Source organism: Saccostrea cucullata, unplaced genomic scaffold (genome assembly GCF_032062105.1).
Source record: "Saccostrea cucullata isolate Sc308-1 unplaced genomic scaffold, CSIRO_AGI_Scuc_v1 ctg3997, whole genome shotgun sequence".
In the NCBI taxonomy this organism is placed as follows: Eukaryota; Metazoa; Mollusca; class Bivalvia; order Ostreida; family Ostreidae; genus Saccostrea; species Saccostrea cuccullata.
The window spans coordinates 49,379-75,340 of record NW_026937129.1 but is presented as its reverse complement, the minus strand read 5'-3'; the positions used below and the strand labels follow the sequence as shown (position 1 = coordinate 75,340).

The window sequence follows — 25,962 nt, the reverse complement described above, 5'->3', positions numbered from 1 at the left end:
AGGGTTACGACTAGGGCTTTCTTACGTCAACTATTATATTCTTGTGATAAGACCTTTCATTTGATATCAAGAACTTTAACCCTTTGACCTTGACCTTGGAGTTTGACCAACTTTTACACTAAAATTCCAAACTTTAACTTTGGCCATATCTTTTGAACAGTAGATATCAGTACTTTTGTACTTCATATATATTTTTTTCTGACAGGACCTTTCACTGATAATCAACAACTTTGACCTTTTGACCAGGACTTTGGAGATTTCCGTACTTATGAAAAAACTTAAACTTTAGCCATAGCTTTTGAACGGTAAGGGCTAGGGCTTTCATCCTTCATTTATATTATTCTTCGTTTATGATAAGACGCTTTATTGGATCTATCTAAAGAACTGTAACCCGTTGACCTTGACCTTGGAGTTTGACCTACTTTTAAACTACTTCCTTGACAAAAATTTTTGGAGTGTTACCACTAGGGCTTTTGTACCTCACATATTTAATTCTTGTGATAAGACCTTTCATTTAATATCAAGAGCTTTAACCCTTTGACCTTGACCTTGGAGTTTGAATCATTTTTACTCAAAAATTCAAACTTTTACTTTCACCCTAATTTTTAAACGATAGTTACCTGGGATTTCATATTTTAAATATCAGTTCTTTGTGTTAAAACCTTCTATCATTTGAAAGCAACAATTTTGACCTTTTCACCTTGGAGATTTCTGTACTTACGAAAAAACTTTAACCTTGGCCATAACTTTTGAATGGTAAGGGCCAGCACTTTCATACTTCCCATATGTAATCTTCGAGACATGGCCTTTCTTTAGAAAACAACAACCTTGACCCTTTGATCTTGACCCCGTAGTTTATCCTTCCTTTAAAACGTTAACCTTGGTCATAACCTTTGAACAGGTCGTGATTGGGTTTTAAATTTCACATTTGAATTTTTTTTGTGAAAAGGCCTTACTTTAGGTACCAACATATTTGATCTGTATTTGAGAAAACTTAATTAACCATCGCTATGTTGTCATACGGGGAGGGGGGATCTTGTTTTTGATTAAATTTTTATACTATGTCCCTCCAGCCCTTCAAAGAGTGCTCCATCCTCTCCACACCAACCCCTACCGCGTCAGGACATTTTCTCCCTTTTTCTAAAGAGAGAGACTCAGATTCTCTAAATTAGCTGGTTGTTATTCAATTAAATAAATTGATGCTATGTACCTCAGACTATATAAAGTGTTAAAAAGTACAGTTGTAATGTGAAGGAATTGAATAAAATCGAGGTAATTTGAAAAAAAGGGGGTCACCGATAAGAACTAACAAGAATAATTTCGGTTCCATCATTTAATTTCAAATAGATATTGACCTATTGACGAAAAATGGCATTTTGTTTTTATATTTTTCAAGATCGGGTTCGTGCTGCACTTTGCCATTTGTTAGTTTCTCAGACACTGAATATATGAGTTTATGGTAGAAAATGGTTTCAAACGAGATTGTAAAACAGGCAAATCAACTTAATTCTATAAGATTTCATTCATAAACTAGTTTTCACCGATTTTTACCAATTTTCATAAACAAGGCCTACAGGAAAAGGGGATTCCGGTAGGGGACATGTATTGCTTATGCACTACTCTCAGAATGCTTGTTAAAGATTAGAAAAAAATCATCATAAAAGTAATAAAAAGGTAAATAGACGTTGCAAGCAGTGATGAATCTTTTAAAATCCAAAAACAATTTATAAGTTTGAGAACAGAGTGTAAAACAGAGATGACTAGTAATTCGAGAGGTGAAATGAGATGCTGTTTTTTTTTTTTACAGAAATCACACACTCTGAGAGCACCAAGTATTGATGATATAGACAAAACATTCCAACGTTCAATCTTATTTTTCAAAAGAAGAGCTAGGATTTTGGTATGAAAAAAAGAACAAGTCTTACTATGACCCAATGAAAGGTTACATCAACAGATCACTGTTAGACCAAATACTTAACGAAAAGTTGACTTTCAAAACAATTGGTTGATATCCCTGTAACATCAAATTATTTGTAAGTAGCCTGTCTTGTTTAATAGATGGTACTTAGACCATACTCCTGAGATTCGAATGAGTATACGGATACCCAAATACCATAAACAGATGACAAGGAATATCACTCTATAAGTAAAGACGGTTGATGATGGAAATTCCGTCATTTCGTTTGTCACATAATTTAGATTTTAGTTGATCGTTATCGAATTAAGTCAGTATAACATTAAAATGTGAAGTGTATGTTATGAGTGTACGATGATCAAACGATGAGACAGCGATAAGCGATCGTAAACTAAACACAGAAAGGGATATCAAGTAATATCTGAAGAAAATAATTCAAAACATGTCTAAATATTTAAATGTTGTCTATAAATTCTATTAAGATTTTCTCTTTGTATATCTATCGCTGAAATTCGTCTGAAAAAAAAATCATTCAGAAGATAATATTAAACTTTAACTTACTTGGCTAGGTAGACCATTTACACTTTCAACTTTTAAGATGCATTTAAGTTGTATAACATCACCCGGTCTTTCTCCGCTGCTTTTAACAATAGTCAAGTCCTGAATTTTCTTTGGAGATTGCCCTATATCATAAAGATTTTGATTTGAGATAAATGGTGTTCTTTCAAATAGAATTTATTTGCATATACATATGCAAAATATTGATTTTTTTTTTACATTTGGGTAGAAAATACGTAGCTGAAAAGTTAGATTTTTCTTATTTCTAATTAATGGTTTATAACTTAAGTTATACATACTTGAATATACAGAAGTCGTTTTGTAATTTATAAATGGTGGATAATAAAATAAATTGAATACAGATTGTACTACATGTATTTACTACATATAGTATGAAATGAATAATAAACTCGTCATTATATATTATAACGTTCTATACTCATAAAATCTCACCTTTGGTCGATAGAATACTTTTCTCCAAACTTTGGGAAATTTTACTTCCGCTGGACACCCTACATCGGAAGATGGCGTAGAGGTTTGGGTCAATTAAACATCTGTTGTGTGTTAATGACAATACAATGCTTGCCGTACATGATAAATATGGCCTTTGATAACATCTATACGAGAATTTGGAATAACTTGCCAAGTTCCTGTCCGTGTTGAGGATGTAGGATCCTGTGACGTTAGTAATTGCAACTTCTTTCCAGTCTTCCTTGGAGTTGTTTTGTCGGATTTCCATAATCATTTCAGGATTAATATTATAACTATCAATAAAATCATCGTCGTCTGCATCGTAGTCGCAGAAAATTGTAACGTTATTTCCACCAATTGTAGTTGAAGGGCTTGTATACAAGTCCCAATACCCTGTATGCATAACATTACAGATTTCGAGTGAATGTTAAAAATTAAACACTTTTTCTAAAAAGAAAATTGAAATCTTAAAGGACAAAAATGTTGACTTACCTTTACAAAATGGACAGAACAAGAAAAACGAAATCACCACATACATGTGCATAGCTAACTAAAGGAAGTAAAATATTTGCAATGTCCTTGAACTGAACTGATAAAAATATCTTTGTAAATGTTTTAACTGGTTTTCCATTGAGATTTATAAAATGATTGCACTGGTTGTTCTAATTATTGAGGATATGCTTTTCAAGCCTGACTCTTTGCATATTAGCAGAAATAAATGTGCTTCAAATTTAACGAAAAGTATTGAAAGTTAAGGTTTTTACCAATTTATTTCAAACGTAAATATTTTAATAAAATTATCATTTTTTAATTGGGAATCATGTAAACGCATGGTCAATTTCAGTGTCATTAACTAGGTCTTTTTAACTAGGTCTTTTATATGAGTCATGATGACACATTTACGTTAGAGCTTAAAACATAGAATGTTTCAGAACAAATAGTATTTTTAAAATTCTGATAAGATGTTGATAAATTAACTTTTTATGCTCCCATATTCAAAGACTCGGGGGTATTTAGCTTTTGCCATGTTCATCCTTCTGTCTGTCTGTCTGTCTGTTTGTCCGCAAAAACTTTAACCTTGCTAACGTGTGATTTAGTGGAGCAATGCCTTTCATATTTCACTTTTGTATTCCCTGTGCCTACATAGTGGCATTGTGCACCAACTATTTTATTTTTTGATCAGACACATATTTAGATTTCGTATAACCAAACATTGATATTCCCATTCTTTCTATAATATCTAATGATACTTACACAGATTCTTTATTACATAATGTTACTGTATTCTTCTATTTTACTTTTTATTCGACACTTATTTTGGGTCTTCTAGATCAAGAAATGGACTTCGCCATTATTATTATAATCATGTGGTAGGCAGGGTATCAATGTATCAATTAGTGAACTCACTACTAACAGCACCTCTAGTTTATGCTATTTGTTGAAAATCTTAACTTGTTCAATACAGGTCTGATTTTGATACTAGAACTAGTATTGTCAAAACTTTGTATCTTCTCTTTAATTCATTTTAAATCAAATAACATTGGGCAATTAACTAATTACTGTATAACGTAGCAAATATATCTTATCTGAGAACCATCCACAAGCAATTTAAGCTGAAAAATATGCATTATTCACGATTTACTTTGAAATGAGGAAATTATTTTGACAAGCGTTAATCATAAAAACAATTCTAACTTTGTAAACACTGAATAATTTGTAACCAGTTGGATACCAGTACTGAAAAACTTCCTTATTGCGGAATATCCTTTATAACTCAATTTAATATATATATATATATATATATATATATATATATATATATATATATATATATATATATATATATATATATATATATATATATATATATATATATATATATATATATATATATATATATATATATATATATTCTCTAAGAGGCATTCATTGTTTTACTCTCTCTCTCTAAAAAAAAAAATATCTTTCAATCAGAAAAAAACTCTTAAGTTCAATAAGTGAACATGTAAACTCCCCCTTTTCTTACATGTATTATCCGTGTTGTCCATTATTATGTTGAAAGTGAGAAAAAATACTACGTCATTGATAATTTATAATGAACTTGGTCGCTTACCTCTTTTTATTCAAAGAAAAGTTTGTATTATAAAGTTTTGGCTAAAACTATTGGAGTCAGAAAACTGCATATTAAAAAGTATTTACCAAGATATGCTTGAAAGAATTGAGAAAAGTTCTTGAACAAATTATAACTGGTTACTTAATGTAAAATACTTATTATTTTCAGCAGGATTTGGAGACGTTTGGTATTGTCAAAATATTACAAACAAAATGTATTTTTAAACATTTTTAAACAAAGATTGACTGACTGTTTCCAACAAGAATGTGATGCTTTTTTTTCTTCGTTTTCAAAGTGTTTTGTGTATAGGTATTTAACAAATAAACTGTGCATGCAATCCTATTTAATGAAACCAATTCCATCCAAGTATATTCAATTGATTACAAAATATAGATTAAGTGCACATTTATTAATGATTGAGAAGGGAAGATTTACTTATGTTCCTAGGGAGAATAGATTTTGTTTTTGTTGTCAGATGAAGGTTGAAGATGAGTATCATTTTATTTCAAAATGTCCACTTTATCATGAGAACAGGAAATTGTATATTAAAAAGTATTATTGGTATAGACCTAGCATGTATAAACTATTACAATTATTATCAACTGAAAATGTGAGTGAATTTTGTAATATAGGGAAATTCCTCCAAGAATCAGAAGCACTTAGAGATTTACATATGTAAACTGAGTATTTGTTCTAGACATGTACGTTTGGTTGGAAATATTGTATACAACAAGCAGTATTAACTTAAAAGAAGTATATGTTAACATTTCATTTATGTATATTAATTCTGTGCTTTACATCCTGTATTTCGTAATTGGAAATATTGTATACAACAAACAGTATTAACTTAAAAAAGAAGTATATGTTAACATTTCATTTATGTATATTAATCCTGTGCTTTACATCCTGTATTTTGTAATTAAGTTATCTGATAAGTCATATGACTTAAGGAATAAATAAACAAGATATAAAACAAGATCATACAAATGTACTTGATAAATAAAATATTACTTATAATTGTGTTTTGTCATGAAATGATAATGGATATCTAGCAAATGGCAACCAAAATGTTTTTGTAGGGGGATTTTTATTATTAATTACTTTCATCGTCCCTTAAATATAGGTTAGGTCGTACATGTATAGGGGAAGTCATTTACTAGGAGCTTCCCTTGTAAATTGCATCCCCTGATACACCATTCAGACTTAAATCGAATTTTATCTTAACTTTAGAATGAATCAACTCTAAACATATCTAGAAAAATTGGAAGAATGTTTCCCGTTGATTAGCAACCACGATATGTCTTCTGTTTAAGTTTAAACACCACCCATAGCTACGAAAAACCGAACGTGCTCCAAAATGCCAACTCTTTCGCTTAATAATCTGAAAAATATAGGCCTTAATTATCTTCTTTATCAAGTTTTACAGTTTATATTACATCCATTAAGGTATCATTCATGTAAATTATCAAACGGCTTAATTTAAAATCTCGCGAAATGGCTTGTTCTACGATCAAAACCCTTATCCATGTTATATATCATCTGGAAGTTGTAGATCTAGAACGAGACTAGTATTGTACATCCCAAGAAACGTCATTCAGGTAATTTTATCAAAAACAGAGCTTAAAATTACCTGCCAATGGTTCTGCCAAAACTTTCAGATCTGGATGTTTATATCTCCAGCATCTAAATAATGTTAATACGTCGGGTCATAAAAAAGATTTGGACATATTTAATAATATGTAGAATGATCAAATAAATATGGTACCAAAAACCATAAAAAATTCAAAGAAATGTTGAAAAATAGCTTGAAAGATTGAAAAATTGCAAATTACCATTAAATACAAATCCTTTATATGATCATCTGGTGTCAATGCCTTTGAGTTTGACATAAATAGTGGCCACCTTGCAAAAAAATGTGTTTACATTATTAAGTTGCATGTCGTCATTGTTGCATGTCATACATTTTTCTAAATTTAACATAACATTGCATGTCAACATTAAGTTGCATAATATTCCTTTTGGTGTTAACATTTATAAGTTGCATGTGTATAAATAAGTTGCATGTCGACTATTTATCTTGCATGTGAACTATCACATTATGTTGCATGTCAACATGGAAAGTTGCATGTCAATATATTTTATTTCACATTAACATGTTTAAACATGTTGGATGTCACATGTCATATTTTCCTTTTTGAAGATTTTTTATAATATGTATTTGATTGCAATTTTCTTGCATGTTAACATATTTATGTTGCATGTCCCTCTCCATATTTATCTTGATGTCATTATTTGATTAACTTGCACACAAAGGGCAATTGTTTTGAGTTTTGACATTTTAGACAAAATTCATACTAATGGTACGTTCAAATTGAATTCAGAGAATGAGAAATATATTTTTTTTGCTAAGATTACATGTATATTTCTCACATGAGTGTAATAATACGGTGAATACCGGAAGACAAATGCTCATATCAAACGTTCTTCGCCAGACCCATGTACCTGAAGAAGGTATGTTTTTTATCTAAGGTTTGTTACCTGGTGAATTACCTGGTGAATCCATTGCTTGCAACACATAAACATTTATTTCAAAAGTAAAATTTATGATTTTTACTTTGCTTTTTAAAAAGAAAAGTAAATGCTAACTTATATTTATGTTTTGGAATTCATCAGGTACATCAAGCGATTTAATACTTATGACATTAGTTCAGAATCTTTTAAAAAATTATTACTAATTTTGTAATAGAGGGATGCATACTAGTATTTAACTTGCTCTATCTGAGACTTAAAATTTCATGAAAATGAATTTGCACATCATTTTAAAACAGACACAAACATTGAATCCGACAATAACGTTCAGCACAATCTTTTCTCTTCTTCATTAGAGCTAAGGTTAAAAGGAGATGGCAAATTTCGCTTAGCAACAAATTACAATATGTAGATGAAGAAAAACGAATAAAAAGAGCAATAGTATTCATTTATTGTTACTGAACGTGACATAAAACAACAATTCTAAAAGCATATTTTTGTTATATATTTAATGGTGAAAACACAAATGAAATTAAAGAAAAAGAATTTCAAAATACTAGTAATTGTTAAAATACTGTATTGATAGAGTTTCCTTATTTTCGAATTTAGTACATCTATTATGATTGTGCAGAAACACCCTAAACAAATTTAGAAAATGAGTTTTCTGAATCTGTTCTTGAGAAGTTCAAGACTGACGAGGTAATTGTGTCCTCAGGAAAAGGAAGATCCTCTTTGAAGGCTTTACTAAATATCTCAGCCAGATCTTTTCTGTTGATGATAATTTATCCTTTATGAATTCTTACAATTAAACAGAAATCTTTTACCACCGATTCACCATGCACAAGGTCCTTTCCAAGAATCTATATATGATTGTTAGACGGGGTCATGTGACCCTGTAAATTTGTTTACTGTCACTGTCGAGGCTTCAAACCGGAAGCGTTGGGAGAACACATAAATCAAATCTAGGTACGCTATATGAAAGAGTGCGGACATTGTTTTGATCGAAATACAAACATTCTTTATCAAACTGAGGAAATTATGTTAACTTTTAAAACTCAAATTAATAGAGCACAAATTAAATTAATAGAGCATTTCGAAAATTTAAACTAAAAATATTAATTGTAAATCACATTACATAGGAGTCAGAACCAGGAGGGGGGAGGTAGGGGGGCTTAGCTCCCCCTTTTTTTTTGCATAGATAGACAAAATATAGGGATTGAACATTGGGGCGTACGTTAAGCCCCCCCCCACACTTTTAATAGGCACGTTGCAGATTAGGTCAAAAAGGGGTAAGTGGAAGTGTATAGAAAAAAAATTGGTATTGAAAGTAGTTTGATCCTCGATTCCCCAGCACCGCCCCACGAAATAGGATTTTCGCCTTTGGACACATTTTCCTTTATTTTAAATTGTCAAGTTTTTTTGTGATAGGTTTGATTTTTTTTCTTTTCACTTAGCCCCCACTTTCAATTTGCTTCCGATGCACTAGAAACAAAGTTACGACTGCGTACGCATAATCCATTGTTTACTTCTTGTTTTTACTTACTTTCTGATTCTTACTCTACTATGCTTAGAACCTCCCCAAGACGAAGCAATCTAAAGGTCAATTCTTTACCAGGGTTATCTGCTTCAAAGAGTTCCTGCTTTATGGAGATTGGGAGATCCATCTATAGTGCGAATAGACCTGCCTCGTCCAGAGTAAAACATTTACAAAGTGCATTTATACTGGAAGGGTTCAATACAGAATATGTAACTAAAATATAAAAGGGATCATAATTTTGGAGATTGTATGTTTGCATGAAATTTGAACAAAATAAAATAAGCAAAACAAAAATTTAAACAGGAAAGTGGGTATATTTTATTTTTTCAAAAGCATTTTATATAAAAGATTTTGTCTCCTAATGCTATAAATATTTTTTTTAACATGATAATTTTAAAATAATATTTCCTTAGATATAGCTTCTCCTGGAAATCAAAAGCATTTTTCTAAATTGTTTCATATATAGTAAAATGAATATTTTCATTTTATTTGATGAAAGATGGAATTATTTTATTCTCCAAAAATAGGAAAACCAAAATATCTGTAGTAATATTGTTGCCATGACAATGGGAAAAGAACAGGGCTTCAATGTTATAAAAAAAAAAACAAAAATCTTTATCACTCTATAGGAAAATCTACAACCTTTGCTAAAAATGAATATTTATTTTAATTTAATTTCTTATTTTAATTATATCTATACAATAAAATTTGCAGGCAACTTTAGTTTAGAAACATAACCCATGGTTAAAATGTGTGAAAACAATATTTAAAAGCTTTTTTGAAGGACTGTCTTACTTTCAGTGTTTTCCATTATATTGGTCTTATGGGTTCTGATCAAAGCTTATTCATAATTTTTTCATTATGATAGAGAGTAAATGCACATTCAATTTGCAAAATTTTAAATTCCATATCAAACAAAACCTGTAGCATCATGTTTGGGATGGGGGGGTGTATGATCACCTTGTTCACCCATCTTTGTATGTAAAATTTTGACTGTCCATAACATTTCAAATGAAGTGTCACTGAAAATTCATACTTTATTAAAATTGCTTATGATCAGTTTTGTGTCCAAAACTTGACCCCACACCAAGTTCAAGCACTTTCAAAAAAAGTGCCCAAAAAAGCTAATACATTTATTAAAATTGCAATATTTTGGCTATACAACATTTATCCTTTGCTTTTGTAAAAGAAAAGCTATATTTTTCAATTTTGTAATGAATCCTAATTAATATCTCTCTACATATTCCTATGTAAAACATTTATCAACCATTGTGGCCCCACATCATAGTCACATCTGTAGAAAATATATGAAGAAACTTGAATATACACTACCTGAAATTTAACATAAATTTCATAATCAAGCATTATATTGCACTAACATATAAATTGAATAGTTGTTTTTTTTTCTATTCAAATTGACTGAATTGATTGCAATAATTGTCATTAAAATTTTATTTTTTCAAAAGCATTTGGTATATAAAAGATTTTGTCTTACCTAATGCTAAAACATAATTTTTGTTTAACGTATGAAGGGACTGATTTCCAAGGAAAATCATTTCCTTAGCAACGGGTTCATAAATTCTTATGGAAATCAATGATTTTTAGCTATTTTTCTATGAATATGTTTTCTGAACGTGATAAGATAAGGTATTTTGGTTACCTTATTTGATGAAAGATGGAATTATTTTATTCTCCAAAAATAGGAAAACCAAAATATCTGTAGTAATATTGTTGCCATGACAATGGGAAAAGAACAGGGCTTCAATGCGTATTAATTTTGAAAAAAATACATATGTTTATCACTCTATACGCAAAATCTACAACCACTGCTGGAAAAATGAATGATGTGATCTTGTTTGGGGTTATCTATATGTCATATCTATACAATAAAATTTGCAGGCAACTTTAGTAGAAAAGAGTTACAAATGGTTAAAATGTGTGACAATCTGGCATTTAAAAGCTTTTTTGAAGGGTTGGGGGTAAATTGAATACAGTGTCCATTATATTGGTCATATGGGTTCTGATCAAAGCTTATTAATAATTTTTTCATTGATGATAAATAAATGCACATTCAATTTGCAAAAGGAATTTTATATTCCTCACAAACAAAACCTGGAAAAGGGGGGGGGGTGTATAGGAATCACCTTGTTCACCCATCCATATGTATGTAAAATTTTGACTTGTCCATAACATTTCAAATGAAGTGTCACTGAAAATTCATACTTGATATTAAAATTGCTTATGATCAAGAGATGTGTCCAAAACTTGACGCGAGGTCATTTGAACAAGTTCAAGCACTACTGGACGAAAAAAAGTGCTGGGAATCCAAAAAAGCTAATACATTTATTAAAATTGCTATACTTTGACGTCAATATACAACATTTATCCTAATTTTATAAAATGATATAAAGCTAAAATGTTTTTATTATATATTTGCAATGAATGTTCTTAAATTATAAGTCTAGATCTTCGTAGTTTTGTTGTTCTTCTTCAATGTGCAGCTCATCATAGTCACATCTGTAGAAAATATATGAAGAATATTTCTCAAATAGAACTACTGAAGTTAAAGTAAATTTCATAATCAAGCATTATATTGCACTAACATATAAATTGAATAGTTGTTTTTTTTTCTATTCAAATTGACTGAATTGATTGCAATAATTGTCATTAAAATATCCGTTAGTGTTCATCTATCAAATTAAGATACCTCAAAATGAGATGAATTTTACAAAAAGAAGAACCAAACTATTTTATGCATTAAAAAATAGAATAATTAAACTTTCATTTCAAAGTACAATATCTATTGACCCAGAAATTGATTTTTTTAAATGATGACTTTAAAATTCTTGTTATCTCATGTTTCCTCTTTTCCGCTCTCATTGAGATCACTCAGTGGGTTTTGTTATGATATCAAACAGATGTGACGTAACCATGGGTTTTGTGTGAGAGTAATGAAGTAAAATTAAGTGAATTCTTGTATAAAACACCGTAAAAACATTTATAATGATGTATAATATTTAGGATATAATGAATATTCTATTGTATGTGGTGGATTATAATTTTAATATCCAACTCCTTGTGTGTTTTCTATCACCTCGACAAGACTTGGGGATAATAAATACACAGTGTGCTGGATAAAAAACTTATTCACGCACATATCATAGTGAATCCTATGTCACTCACATTTGTGTTTCACTTTTTTGTTTCAATTTTCCTCCTTCATTCAAACTCTCATCTTTCAAAAATTCGTTTTGATTAGCACTTTGCCTATGAACTGCCATAGTGCATTCTGGTTCTTCATAAACCCCCCTAGAATAAGAAAAAAATATTTTTAATACTAATTGAGCTGCACTGGTGTTCAGTAATTTTAAAATTAAGGATATGGTGGAATTACGTTAAAGCTCAGTTATACTTACTGTGAGTTATCTTCTGAGCCTTTTTCATCTTTACACTCTGTACGTATATATATAAATGTGAAGTCTTTTTAAAACATCTTAAAAATATTAATAATATGTGGAAAAATATGAATCTGATATGAAAAACAAAGGAAACAGACAAGAAAAACACGACATGGGGAAAAAACAAACACTTAAAGAAATAAAGTAATATGAATGAACATTAAAACGTCATTAAAACACAGGAACATAAAGATTTACCTCAATTTGTATTATTTTCCAATTAAATTTAAATAATGCTTTATTAAAGATGCATATACAAAATAAAATGTCATAGAAAATATTATATATATTAAACAAGTAACTGAATCATAAATTATAAAACTACCTGTCTTCTGTTCACCAATCTCAGAATTTTGTTTAATTGGCTCTTCAATATATCGTTTGCTTGATTGTGATATACTGTAAAAAGTGATTTTTGAATAGTTGAATAAATTAAATGGAAATCATCTTATTGATAAAATTATCACATTGTATTACAAACATAGTAAACATATAAAAGGTAGCTGCTTGTTATATCTTAATTTTTTTCTTAGGTAAATTTTGCATGAAAACTGTTATTGATATTTATCACTATATATATCTATATTTGTGTTTCTTGTTAGAAAAAGTACCTTTCTGAGGCCTTTGATTGAGACTGCACTGAAAAAACAGTACAAAATGATACTTAGGTTCAAGGGTCATCCATCAATTAAAGGACGCGTTTAAGATATGAAAAAAATATTACTTTAAAATCTTGTTTTGCATTTATCTGAAGGCTCTTTTCCGCTCTCATTGAAATAGTAAAAGAAAAAAAATCCGATTTAATTATACGAGAACTAAAGTGGTTTATTTCGTCTCTATCTTTGAATGCAAAATAACCTGAGTTTACATTGTCCACGTCCTCTGGCAGTTGAAATCGGTTGTTGCTCCTGAAGTATATGCAGATTTTTAACATTTCAATTATATATAATAGTTTCTAAGTAGTATCAAGCAATCAAACGTATCTATATGATTTTTAAATCACTTTAGAAATGAATTCAATTACACATTCTGCATTATATGAATAAAATATTTAAAACAAACTGTTAAACTGTCACGGGTCTGTAATTCACCTACCAATGATTACATGATGATTGTACGTACCTTTCAATCTTGATCACAACTCCTAAAATATGTTAATTAAAATGATAAATGAAGGTTTTCATAAAGCTTGCCAGTATATGTTTACCTTTGTTTAATTTTCGTCTATTTTAAAATATAGGCAAAAGGAATTACTTTGATATTAATGTGTATTAAGAGCCTATCTAGTTTATTCTAAACCAAATTATTATAATTTATCTTATGGCTATTCGTCAGAGTATACCTCTGCATTTAAAACTAAACATAAAAGACAAACCAAATATTGTCAATTCTCCTCTTCTGCAGATTACAATCACAAGAATAATTACTGTGATTAAAATCAAACACAGAAAGAAGGATAAAACGACTACAGAGGTAGTACTATCCCTATCAGAAGACTTCATTTGTTGAGCTGTTTGAGGGGCTGAAATCAAGGAGAGGCGATTCTATAGAGTATAAAGTATTCAAATTAATAATATTAAATTTTTAAAAATGTATAGATTCTTTACCTCACGGATTTTTTTTTACTATCAGCTGTATCAGTAGTCTGATATTAACTTATCAGTTCTCAGATGATATTGAAGAATAAAAATTTTCTTCATAAAAAATAATATTCTTTTTTCGGTAAAGTCCAAAGCTCTATTTAGAATTAAAGAAAACAAATTATTATTCAAGTATTTAAAAAAAATAAGTTATATATGTACCATTTATACGAACTGTAAGTCTTGAAAAACTTAATCCTGATCCACAGGGACTGTAAGAGGAAGTAGAAACTTCACAGAAAAAATGAACAACCTTGTCGAACTCCGTTATATGATAGGTTATTCGACTAAACATTATCATTTCCCCACCACTTTTATTTGTTGATAGATTTATTTCGTCTTCTTGTGTGACAATTTTTGTCCAGTTATCTGTGTATCTCTTCTTACCGCACCAGTTTATCGCCTACGAGATAAAAGATGAGAGAAGAAATAAAATATGAAAAGACATTCAAATTTATGAATTAACCCGTTCATAGTTAAAATCATAATCTCATTTTCTTTTGATTGTTTATTCAAGGGATATTGAAATTCACAAGAGGGTACAACCGATAATGAAAATAAAACATATCATTAACTATCCATGTGTCCCTCACAATCTTATTCTTTTCGCCATACAGTTCTTTATAATGCAAGTATATTACTCAACCCTCCAAAATTGTTAGCCCTTAGTACGTCGATAAAGGCTGAAGCATTCCACTGATACTTTCAAACTCTGCCTTCAATTTACTCACAAGTATACTCGATCGGAGATAAACATGACAAAAGTCAATCGGTTGGTTTGTGTGACTGTTTGCAATAAATCATTAAAAAACACAACTAAATTTTACTGTGAGTGTCAAAGACGGTGTCCTCGAATAAGAGTAAGAATGGTAAATCTCAAAAGCTTACAAAACTACACAAATTGGTTTCATTCATTTGTTATTAATGTTATCTTAATTGTTGTTTAATATAAATATGTACCTTAATATTTATATAGCTTGCAGATTGGATAATTGCTTCTAAAACTGGCGCTTTTCCGCGCCAAAGTCAAGAGACATTATTCAATTTCCTCTCTGACGATAGAAAATGCTTTACAAGTGAAAAAAAATTAAGAAATAAACAATCTAGATACTTAGTAAATATCGAAATCGGTGTGCATTATGTGATTCCGAAAGTTTTGTTTGCATAACATGTAATTTATAATTTGCACGTGATTTCTGCCCTTATTTCTTTATCTCTTGACGCAATACATTTCAATGTTGTTAATTGTGAAGGCTCTAATGCATATTAACCAGGAAGCACATCTTCCCATTTCTACAATTTCCAACTACGCAGTAAAAAAAAGCTAGTTGTCTCAAAATTCTCTAGAGGGACGTTAAACAAGACACAAACAAACAAACAAACAATAATTAATAGATTACCTGTCCGTTATATGTGAACGAGGAAGCGCTGCAAAACAAATGAATTGTTCTTCCAAATCCCTGAGTGGTGAAATTTTGTTCGTCAACAACCCCATTGTCGTCGTACATCAAGATGGGAGATACTTTCCACTGCCCATTTGCTTTTTAAAATTAAAATGATAGTGAGAAGGTGAAGAATAATCATAAAGTAAATTTAACAATGAAACACTTCTCAGCTGAATCATAATTGTTATTAAAATAATCACCTTCAGTCAAAGTTTTTGTTTTTATGAATAACGTCGAATTTGCACTTCCTTTTCCACATTCACTCGTGTATTTGTCGTAGCCCGATTCACACATAATTTCTAGGTATACATCACTTTGTATGATGTGGTAAAAGATCTCAGATTGTTGTATATGTTCGCATCCATCTTTGCTTCTAAATACTGGTACGATAATAGGAGGGTCTTGTAGCGATATTTCAGTAAATTTTCCAGTGATATTCTTGCACCATCTAATGTTCTTTTAAAAAAGTTAAAAATCACTTTTAAGTTTAAAAACATGTTATTTGAATCATTTTAGCATCACCAGATATTATTGATTTCATTTATTCCTTAGATATGGTTTACTTTGATATACTTTTATAGGTATTTTGCTTGCAAAAGATGTCAGGTGCTTTTTGTAGATCAGTTACAGAAATGATATCCGTACATCAGACTTTAAAGTTTTTAAAAAAGTACGATCAATCTGTTGAAATTAAATAAAATCCATATAATAAATAAAAAAAATATATTATCGTTAAGAACAAACAGACAGAAGTTTAGTTCTAAGTTTTGATTTAGTTCATGAAATACCAAAATGAAATAAAGAGTTCATAGTCATTGAAACTCATTCTGTACTTTAGCGTTGAATTTCTATAATATGACCTTCAAAAAATATGGTTGTGTTCTAATGCTTCAATCCATTTATGGAACTTTGGAAAGGGAAGTCACAAAAAGTAATGAAAAGATGAAGACTGCACACAGTGATAGATCTTTTTAAAATCTAAAAACAATTTTTTAATTCTTTGAATACATAGTATAGGTTATAAAACGGAGATGATTAAAAATTCAACAGGTATAAATGGGATGTCTAAGAGAAATAGCATCTTTTTTAGAAGAAATACCCCGAGAGCACCAAGCATTGAATATATAGATGGAATATTCACTAGTTAAACTTTGTGTTTAAAACAAACTTAATTAGACTTAGGATTTGGTATTTAAAAAATTCAGATTACATCAACAAGAGCACTGTAAGATCTATTAGTTAACGAAATGATGACTTTCAATACAATTTGTTGATCTCCCTATAACACCAACTTATTTGATAAAAGTCTGATTTCTATTATAATTTTGATTACACTCAAACCATACTCCTAAGATTCCAATAATTGTTGGATTCTATAATACCTTGAACAGATGAGAACAAGATGGTAAGAAAACATCACTCAATAACTAATTATAGTTGATAAAGTAAAAAACTGTCGTCATCTCCTTTGTCACACCATGTAGTCATTAGTTGATTGTTATCGATCAGAGTCAGTAAGAGTTCCAAATGTGAAGTGGATGTAACGAGTATACGATAATCAAACAATAAGACAATGGTAATAAATCGATCGTAAACTAAACACAGGAGGATCGATATCAAGTAATGTCTTTAAAATCATTCAAAAATACCCCCCTACTTTATTATTGTCAATAAAATCCATTTTTACTTCGCTTAATTTTTAAGTAAAAACTTTTCATTCTTTTTTTGGAGGTGGGGGGGGGAGGGGGGGGGCGCATGTACACTATCCAAAAAATTTTTCTTGAAAACTTGATACCACCTCAATCATAAAATAAAGCAAAGGTTTAACTTACTTGGATTGGAAGGCCATTTATACTTTTAACTTTTGCGGTGCATTTAAGCTGTATCACGTCTCCTGGTTTTTTCCCGCTGCTTTTAATAATAGTTAAGTATTGAATTTTCTTCGGAGATAGACCTATACAATAAAATAAATTATACAAAAATATATATGTAGCTATTTAAAATTGATTTCTGTATATTCATTTTTCTAAAAAAAAACATAAACCTCTAGGAAAATATATTTTTTAAATTGGCCAGGTTAAATGTAACTGAAAAAGATGTATTATTCTTCAATTTCTATTTGAATGGTTTTACTTAGGTTAAACATTCCTAATTAGACATATTTGGTAAATTTAATATTTTGAAATGGTAGAGCATGCTACAAGCGCCTTCTTTTGTTTAATTGAATACAGTTTGTGCTAGTTATCTTGAATACTAGCCGTTTGTTATCTCCATATTATTCATTATTACATATTATATATGCATTTTTTAAAAAAAAATCTACATAATAAAAATCTTACCTTTAGTCGATATGATACTTTTTTCTTGACTTTTGAAAATCTCAATTCCGTTTGACACTCTACATCGGAAGATGGAGTAGAGGTTTTGGTCAATTGCACATCTGCTCAGAATTAGAGACACAAAAATCTCTATCTTGCATGATAAAAGTACCTCAGATTCAGGATAACATTTATCAGAAGTGATAAAATAAATTTCCAAGTTCTGATATGTTTTCAGGATGTAGGATCCTGTGACGTTAATCATTGCAACTTCTTTCCAGTCTTCTCTGGTGTTGCTTTTCCTTATTTCCATAACCATTTCAGGAATTATGTTATCTTTATTGATATATTCATTGAAGTTGCAGGAGAGAGTTACGTTATTTTCCCCGATTTTAGTTGACGGACTGACAGACAAGTGCCATTTTCCTGTATGATTGATATACATTTCGATAAGATAGACCAGCATTGTTACAAATTCATGCAACTATATATTATCAAAAATGCTAACGTACCTCTACAAAATGGACAGAAAAACAAAAACAAAATCACCACACACATGTACATGGCTAAATGAAGGAAGTAAAATATTCTGCAATGCCCTTGAACTGAACTGTTGATAAAATATCTTATAAAATGTTTTAAATGGTCTACAACCGAGATTAACAGAAGGGCGGTACTGGTAGTTTTAAAAATGGAAGAAATGCCTCTGAAACCCAGCTGTTTGGATATCAGCAGATATAAATGCACTTCAAACCTAACGAAAACTATTGAAGGCTCAGCATTTCAGGCAAGTTTGTTTATTTCATAATTAAACATTTTCTAAGTATATAATTTTTTAAATTGGGAATCATATAAACGTATGGATACATTTACTGTCTTTGACTATCTTTGATAAAAAGTCATAACGATGGATCAATTATACATCTACATTAGAGCTTCAAACATAGAATGCCTTAGAACTATTGGTCTTTTTTTAAAATTATTATAAGATGTTGATAAATAAGCTTTTTAAATAATTATATTTGATGAGTTTGGTGGTTATGAAATGCTTTAAAATTGAAAATGCTGCACAACTGGTCAAGTTGAAAGGGTTTGATTGTCTTTTACCACCAGGTTGTCAGATAGCCTGTTGTTATTTGATTATTTTTAGATATTAATAAGAATAAAATTTCCAGGAAAACCAATCTATATGTGTATGTTATTCCTTGTAATTTTCTTCCAAGATGTTTTGCGAAGTTATGTGCTCTTAATGTTGACCACGTTTTTAATTAAAATTTCGGACGAGAATTGTCCTCACAACACCCTAAAGCAGCCACAGACGCACCCTGTCAGTGAAATGCGTAAAATTATGACCAGCACTTGTGGTGCTGACATCTTACATTTTAATGTATCCTTACCTTATAGTTTGAATAAAATTATACTTCCTTCCATGTCACTTTTAAATAAAATATAAAAACACTGATTACAGATATTATTGTAATAAGCAGTGCAAATTTTGGCGCATACCGGGTATCTAAATAGGCACAAATTTGTCCATCTTTCCAATAAGTACCATTAAAAAATTATACATATATTTCTAAAACCTTGTATATACTTTGCGTAATTTTTTTTACAGATCAACATGTATCAGCTTATGAAAAAAGTCAATAAAATGTAACTAGAAAAAAAAGTAGCACGTGTTTACATTAATTTTAATTGTTATATTCTTACGTCATTAAGGATGTTTTTTTGTTCGATGTATTTATATCTTATGTTCCTTTTTTTAATCTTCACTGGTTGAGTACAGTTAAATGATAGTTGTTATTGTTAAAACTCTATTTCCTTTTGTTTAAATTAAAGCAAATAATATTCGACAATTAACTATGTATACATATATTTCATCTGAGAACCATACACATGCAATCTAAGGTAAAAATGATGCCTATTTCATGATTTCTTTTTCAATGAGCAAATTATTTTAATAAGCGTTATTCATAAAAAACAATACTGTGGGGACACTGAATAATTTGTAACCAGTATGATACTATTACTGAAAATCTTCCTTATTGCAAAACATCCTTATAACTCAATTTACTTATATTTTATAAGAGTGATTCAAGAGTTTGACTCTCTATCTCTATGTCTTTCTGATTCTTTCTCTCTCTTTCTCTAAAATGTAAAAAATAACTTTTCAGTCAGAAAAAATATCCTTGCAACATATATTTAAGTAAGTGAACATATTAACTTAGCTGGTAAAAAATCTTAAACCTCCCATTTCTTGCATTTGTTATCCGTGACCAATTTAGATAGAATAAAAAAATTAAGTACTTGAAATCAAAGATTACGTGCTTCATATGATTTTTTTTAGACATCATATGATGATGTATGTCTGGCAATTGGCATCCAAACATGTTTTTGTGTTGGGGTATAATAATTATTAATTACTTAATCGTCTTTTAAATCCAGGTCATTTCATATAGGGAAGTCATTTACTAGGAGCTTGTCCTATAAATCGCATTTCTTGATGCATCATTCCTACTTAAATCGAATAAATTCATCTTTAACTTTAGAATAAATCTACTCTAAACATATCTCGTAAAATAGGAAGAATGCTTCCTGTTCATTAGCAACCAAGATATGTCATCTGCGTAATTTCAAAAACCACATATTCGTACAAAAAACTGAACCTGCTCCAAAAAAAAATATAGACCTTATTCATTTTCCGATCAAAATTTATAGTTCTTAAATTATCATCAATGTCAAGTACCAAACTTAAATCAAAATCTCGAAAATTTGACCTGATCTACTTTATTGGAAAAAGTAGATAGGAAGCAGGATCTGAAGCAAGAGTAGTAGTATACATCCCAAGAATCATTCAGGTAATCTTGTCAAAAACAGAGATTAGAGAGTAACCTATTAAATGGTCTTGCCAATTAACTTTGAAAACTCATCTTGAAATAATGTTCATATCTACATCTTTAAAATGATATAAATATGTCGGGTCATAAAATCTGGACAGATTAAATTATATGTAGAATGATCATATAAATATGGAACAAAAACCATAAAAAATTTAGGAAATGTTGATAACTTGATTTAAAATGTTGAAAAATTTATCATTAAATACAAATTCCCCTATATCATCGTTCGGCGTCAATGCTGTTGAGTTCGACATAAATAGTGACCATTTTTAAATGATTGTGTCATTACAACGAATGCGTCATTGTTTCTTTATACATCTTTCCCTTCAGGCTTAAGATACATGTGTTTTTTCCTTGATAATATTCCCTTTGGTAAGATCCTCACTTGACTCAGTATTAATCAGACTTATAAAGCTCATGAGCAAATGGAACCTTCGATGTATTTTATTTCTCTATAACCTGTTCAAATATTTAGCATTTCATAGTTTCGTTTGGTGATGCTTTAAATAGAATATGGAAGGAAGACATTTCTATTCATCTGATATATTTATTCTTATTTATTTTAACCATCAAATTGTTTTGATATTCCATAAAAAATATATTTCTTGTAGGTTCAAATTGAAATCAAAAATTGAAAAAAATATTTTTTTAAATGTGCTAACATTATATATTATACTTTCATGTAAATTATCTGATTGGTCGAGAAACATTTGTTAAAAAACACTATTACCCGCTGAATAATGAAGCCACGCCGCCCTCCAGGGTAGCAACAGTCAACATTGCTTGACGACGGGTGATATTCCAAAAAATAACGACTGTGCAGAATTTACGCGCGCACGGTTCACTGTTATATGTATTTGTATAAAACATTCAGTATAATATAATAAATATTGCATGTAGTTGAGTGTAAGATTGAAAATTTTCACCCCTCGAAAACCATTGTCAGCCGAGGCGCAGTCGAGGTTGACAATGGTTTTCAATGTTAAACTTCACTACATGCAATATAATGTATGTCTGGCACATGAGTGTTATAATAAAATGAAAACTGTCTAATCCGATACCTTTGCAACTCGTCACACTGTCAAGTCCGATGTAAATTTTTTCATTCCCATTTTACTATTTTGTACACGGTGCATTCCGACACAAAATTCATCTCTTAGTGTATGTCGAATTAGACAGGTTTCACAGCACGATTCATGCCGGAAGACAAATGTTCATGCCAAATGTTCTCCGTCAGACCTGGTACATGAAGAAGAATTTTTAAATCTAAGATGGCGCTGGTTATCTGATGGAAGAGAATAGACCAATGAAATGAAGACAAATTAAAAAGAACAGAAATTGGACGTCAGAACTCTACGTGAAATGAAATGAGCTCAGTAATTAAGGTTAATGATCGGGATTGACAATTTGTCTATTTAGAACATGAATTCCGCATATTGGTGCAGTACAGGGAACTTAATTTGTTACATTAATCAGCATCAGCATAAGAATAATAATCAGCATTCAGGTAGCGTCAGGATCAGCATTCAAAAAACAGCATAACCAGGATCAGCATCAGCAAACATAAGATATGATTAGAATTGACCTATTCAAAATCAGAATTATCCTGCTAGCATTTAAAAATCAAGTTTTTTCTTCTGCATAGGAAGAAAGACGTAATGGTCAACTAGTTAAATTATTCAAATAATTATTAATAGATAGTTAAATTTTATTATTGAAATAATTATGTTAGACACTTTTATTGCTTTAAGGACAGATGATATACATGCTCAAAAGCAGTACGAATTAGAACAACTGGATCAACTACAGAAAACAGCAGAAATAGATATGGGTCTATTTTATCGCACTGTTAAAAATCGAAATAAGAAACCATGGACACCTCATGAATTGCGGATCAACGGAGTGATCATACGCAATCCAGATATCATTCGAACAGCATGGTACGAACACTACAAAACACTTGCTGCAAAGACAAAAGACCCATTGTTTGATCAAAGGTTCGAAGGACATGTACAACTCTCTGTAATAAACATGAAGGGTTTCCGTCCAGGATGTGGAAGTATACCGGCAGGATTTGTTATAACGGAAACAATTCACCACTATATAGAGAGAGACTCTGATATTTATGTGGCATTTCTAGACAACCAAAAGGCATTTAACAGCGTGTGGCATAATGGTTTACTCTACAAACTGTACAAGTTAGGTATCAATGGTAAAGGGTGGCGTTTGCTTTCCGACTCTTTTTGTTATTCCAGCTCTCGAATCTTATACGAAAAAGAACTGTCGAAGGAATTCACTTTACAGCAAGGTATTGGACAAGGAAGGGTACTATCGTCGTGGTTTTTCCTTCTGATGATTGACGAATTGATAGAAATGCTGGATAAAAGTGCCACTGGAGCATGTGTGTGTGACCTTCACATTCCAAGTGTTATTCTGGCTGATGACACTTCCCTTATATCCAACACTCCCAGTGGTCTCCAGAAGCAACTGGATATTGTCTACAATTACGCTAGACGTTGGCACTTGCGTTATAATCCTAACAAAAGTTGTATTCTCTTCTTTAGCTCTAGTAGAAAGCGACAAAAACAACCTGCGGCTAGACCATTTATTCTTGGCCAGGAAAACATCAACATGCACTCAGAGAATGTTTATGCTGGGGTCGTCCTTACTGATAGGTTGCGAAACACACAAGCATGCAGGAAGGGCAAGCGCATATTAAACTCGCTTATCAACATAGGAGTTCATGATCAGGGTATACATCCCATGACCAGCGTTAAATTATGGAAAACAGTTGTCATGCCATCGATCTTGTATGGATGCGAATTATAGGATGTGATTTCTAAAAAGTCGATCGAAGAGCTGGAAATTGTACAGAGATACACGGCCCGTCGAATGCAAGGATTTGACCAAAGATCACCAACACTGTGTACCATCTTTTCCCTTGGCCTGGTTGAAATTAAAAGGAGTATAGATAAAATCAAGTTGATGTTCTGGAACAGACTCTGTACATCAAGTTATTCTCTATTCTACAAAAAGCTTTTCATTGCAAGGCTGTGCTCTTTTGGTTCGACGACACCAAGACCGAAGCGTGGATTCCTAGCAGATATTCAATCCATAATGAGGGAATACAAAATAGATTTCTTTTTCAGGGAGTACCTTTTGAATCGTGACGTTCCACCAAAATACACCTGGAAGCAATTCGTAGGAACTGTTTTTGACACTGCTAACGTGAGTGGAGGGAGAACTTGAATCAATAAAAGAGCTACGCAGATACACAGAAATACATGAGAACTTATCAACTCATCCCCTTTGGCTACTCGGTTTGAAGCTTCCGAAACACACATGGAAATTAGCCTCAGTAATTAGGCTCTCGGTCGACATCGTTAAAGAGGAGGTGAACTGCAAATTGTGTACGCGTACAACAAGTGATATTGCATTGCATTTTCTCCTTGAATGCCCAATGCTATTTGCTAGCAGAGACAGCTTAATGGACGAAATAGTAAACGCGATAAATGTCCAATCTTACGTTAATCTCACAAACAATAGTGACGACGTAATCGCTGATACCATTCTTGGATCAAGACGTGGTTCTATCGTGTCTGAGGAGGAGTGGGAAATGTTTATGCTTGCTATTGCAACTGGCGTTGCGCGTATGATGACAGAAATGAACACTCACTTACATGAAGTATAAAACTTCAAAAATGGATAAATGATGTACACAGTGTTTAAATTATGGACAGTAATTGTGTACATACTGCCACATTTTTCGTTCAAAGTTCAAATATTGTTACATACTTAATAGTTTGATGAATTGATCTCTGTTGCAGAGGAAATAAAAAGAATGTCTGTCTGTCTCAAACAAAATTTTATCAAAAAAAATGAAAAGAACACCTTGGTTCATGTTAAAATAAGTAAAATGAATTACTTTCACCGCGTAGTTTTTAATTTTTAACACAATTTTTTTTAAAAATGGAATTTCAAGTGAAAAATATTTGCACATGTATAGATTAATAAGTATAATGTCAGAAGGGCAGACTTTTGAACATCACAGGAGGTTTAGAATTTCTTTATATTCTAGGAATTTATTATTTGCTGCATTTGCAGTGAAATTGAGGCAAAAAATATATACCCATCCAGGCATCCATTTTTTGTTTGTATCATCTGTCCTTAAACAGCAATGCTTAAATTCAATTCTCTACGTCGAAAGCATTGGCCTAAGTATAAAACGACATCAGGATAATTTTAAGGATAGCAAGCATTAAATCAGCTAGCAAAGGAAGCATTCAAATCAACATCGGTACTGTAAAAAAAAAAATTGGTCCCCTGCACTGTTATTAAATTGTACATTAAAAATAGTTGATGAGTAAAGAGAGCCCAAACTTCATTTAACTATGAAAAAATGTACAAAATAAGAAACACAAATAAGATAAAAAAGAAGGTATGGTTTTAGCTTTATTGCACCCTAAAAATGTAATGGCATCAAAAGTTTTGAAACTGGCTTAAATATTAGTTAAATTACTCTGATAAATCAGGAAAGAATATGGCATGAAGGTTTACCATTCTGCAAATATGATGTCATTAATTTGAAGCATTTCTCTATTTTCAACAGAAAAAGCCTCAAAATGGCACATTTCAAGGGTGATTTTCCTTTAGAAAACAGTGTCCACAGCCATCGCCCACGTCAATGTTTGATATATTTGTGCAAAATTTTAAAAATATCACATATCTCAAGATCTTTGTGGGCGATGCCTGTGGACAATGTTATCTGAAAGAAAATTCCATTTAAAATTGGTGTCTTCTGCAAATTTTTAAGAAAATACAGGAAAATGCACATGCTTATGACGTCATAATTAGCATTTTAAAACACATGTGAGAAAAAAGACTTGTATGATTTTTCTGCATTGAATTTCAATTATTTAAAAAGCATGAATTTTCAACCTTCACACCAGTTTTATTTTTTAGAAAATCACAGGGCAAAATTTGTTTGGAAACCGTACCTTCTTCTTTGTTTCAATTAAAATTCTTTAAAAACGCAAAAGAACTTTATTCGGTAAAAACCAATACTTGCCCCCCAAATC

At 30.8% G+C, this 25,962-nt stretch overlaps 2 protein-coding genes across 2 annotated transcripts; both read right to left on the bottom strand.

The window, feature by feature from the left end:
- Positions 1 to 2,476: 2,476 nt before the first annotated feature.
- Positions 2,477 to 3,488, bottom strand: LOC134247410 (uncharacterized; the record flags this gene model as incomplete). Its single annotated transcript, XM_062729783.1, has 3 exons — positions 3,437 to 3,488; positions 2,927 to 3,337; positions 2,477 to 2,598 (listed from the first exon to the last, which is right to left on the bottom strand). Coding segments are annotated over exons 1-3 (585 nt in total), but the record flags the coding sequence as incomplete, so codon positions are not given.
- Positions 3,489 to 11,576: 8,088 nt separating this feature from the next.
- Positions 11,577 to 18,519, bottom strand: LOC134247409 (uncharacterized). Its single transcript, XM_062729782.1, has 13 exons — positions 18,006 to 18,519; positions 17,499 to 17,620; positions 15,867 to 16,122; positions 15,622 to 15,761; positions 14,384 to 14,624; positions 13,957 to 14,103; positions 13,704 to 13,725; positions 13,440 to 13,489; positions 13,193 to 13,244; positions 12,907 to 12,980; positions 12,540 to 12,576; positions 12,307 to 12,432; positions 11,577 to 11,640 (listed from the first exon to the last, which is right to left on the bottom strand). Exons 1-13 carry the CDS (start codon positions 18,448 to 18,450, stop codon positions 11,577 to 11,579), a joined length of 1,776 nt encoding a protein of 591 aa, XP_062585766.1. The 5' UTR covers positions 18,451 to 18,519.
- Between the last annotated feature and the right edge of the window lie 7,443 nt (positions 18,520 to 25,962).

Excerpts from the sequence above, each read along its gene's own strand:
- LOC134247409 (XM_062729782.1), bottom strand. The coding sequence starts at position 18,450 with ATGCTGGTCTATCTTATCGAAATGTATATCAATCATACAGGAAAATGG. Across the intron at positions 13,490-13,703 it reads GTTGTGATCAAGATTGAAAG|GAGCAACAACCGATTTCAAC; the intron begins GTACGTACAATC and ends CATATACTTCAG. Across the intron at positions 13,245-13,439 it reads CGTGGACAATGTAAACTCAG|TATCATTTTGTACTGTTTTT; the intron begins GTTATTTTGCAT and ends CTTGAACCTAAG.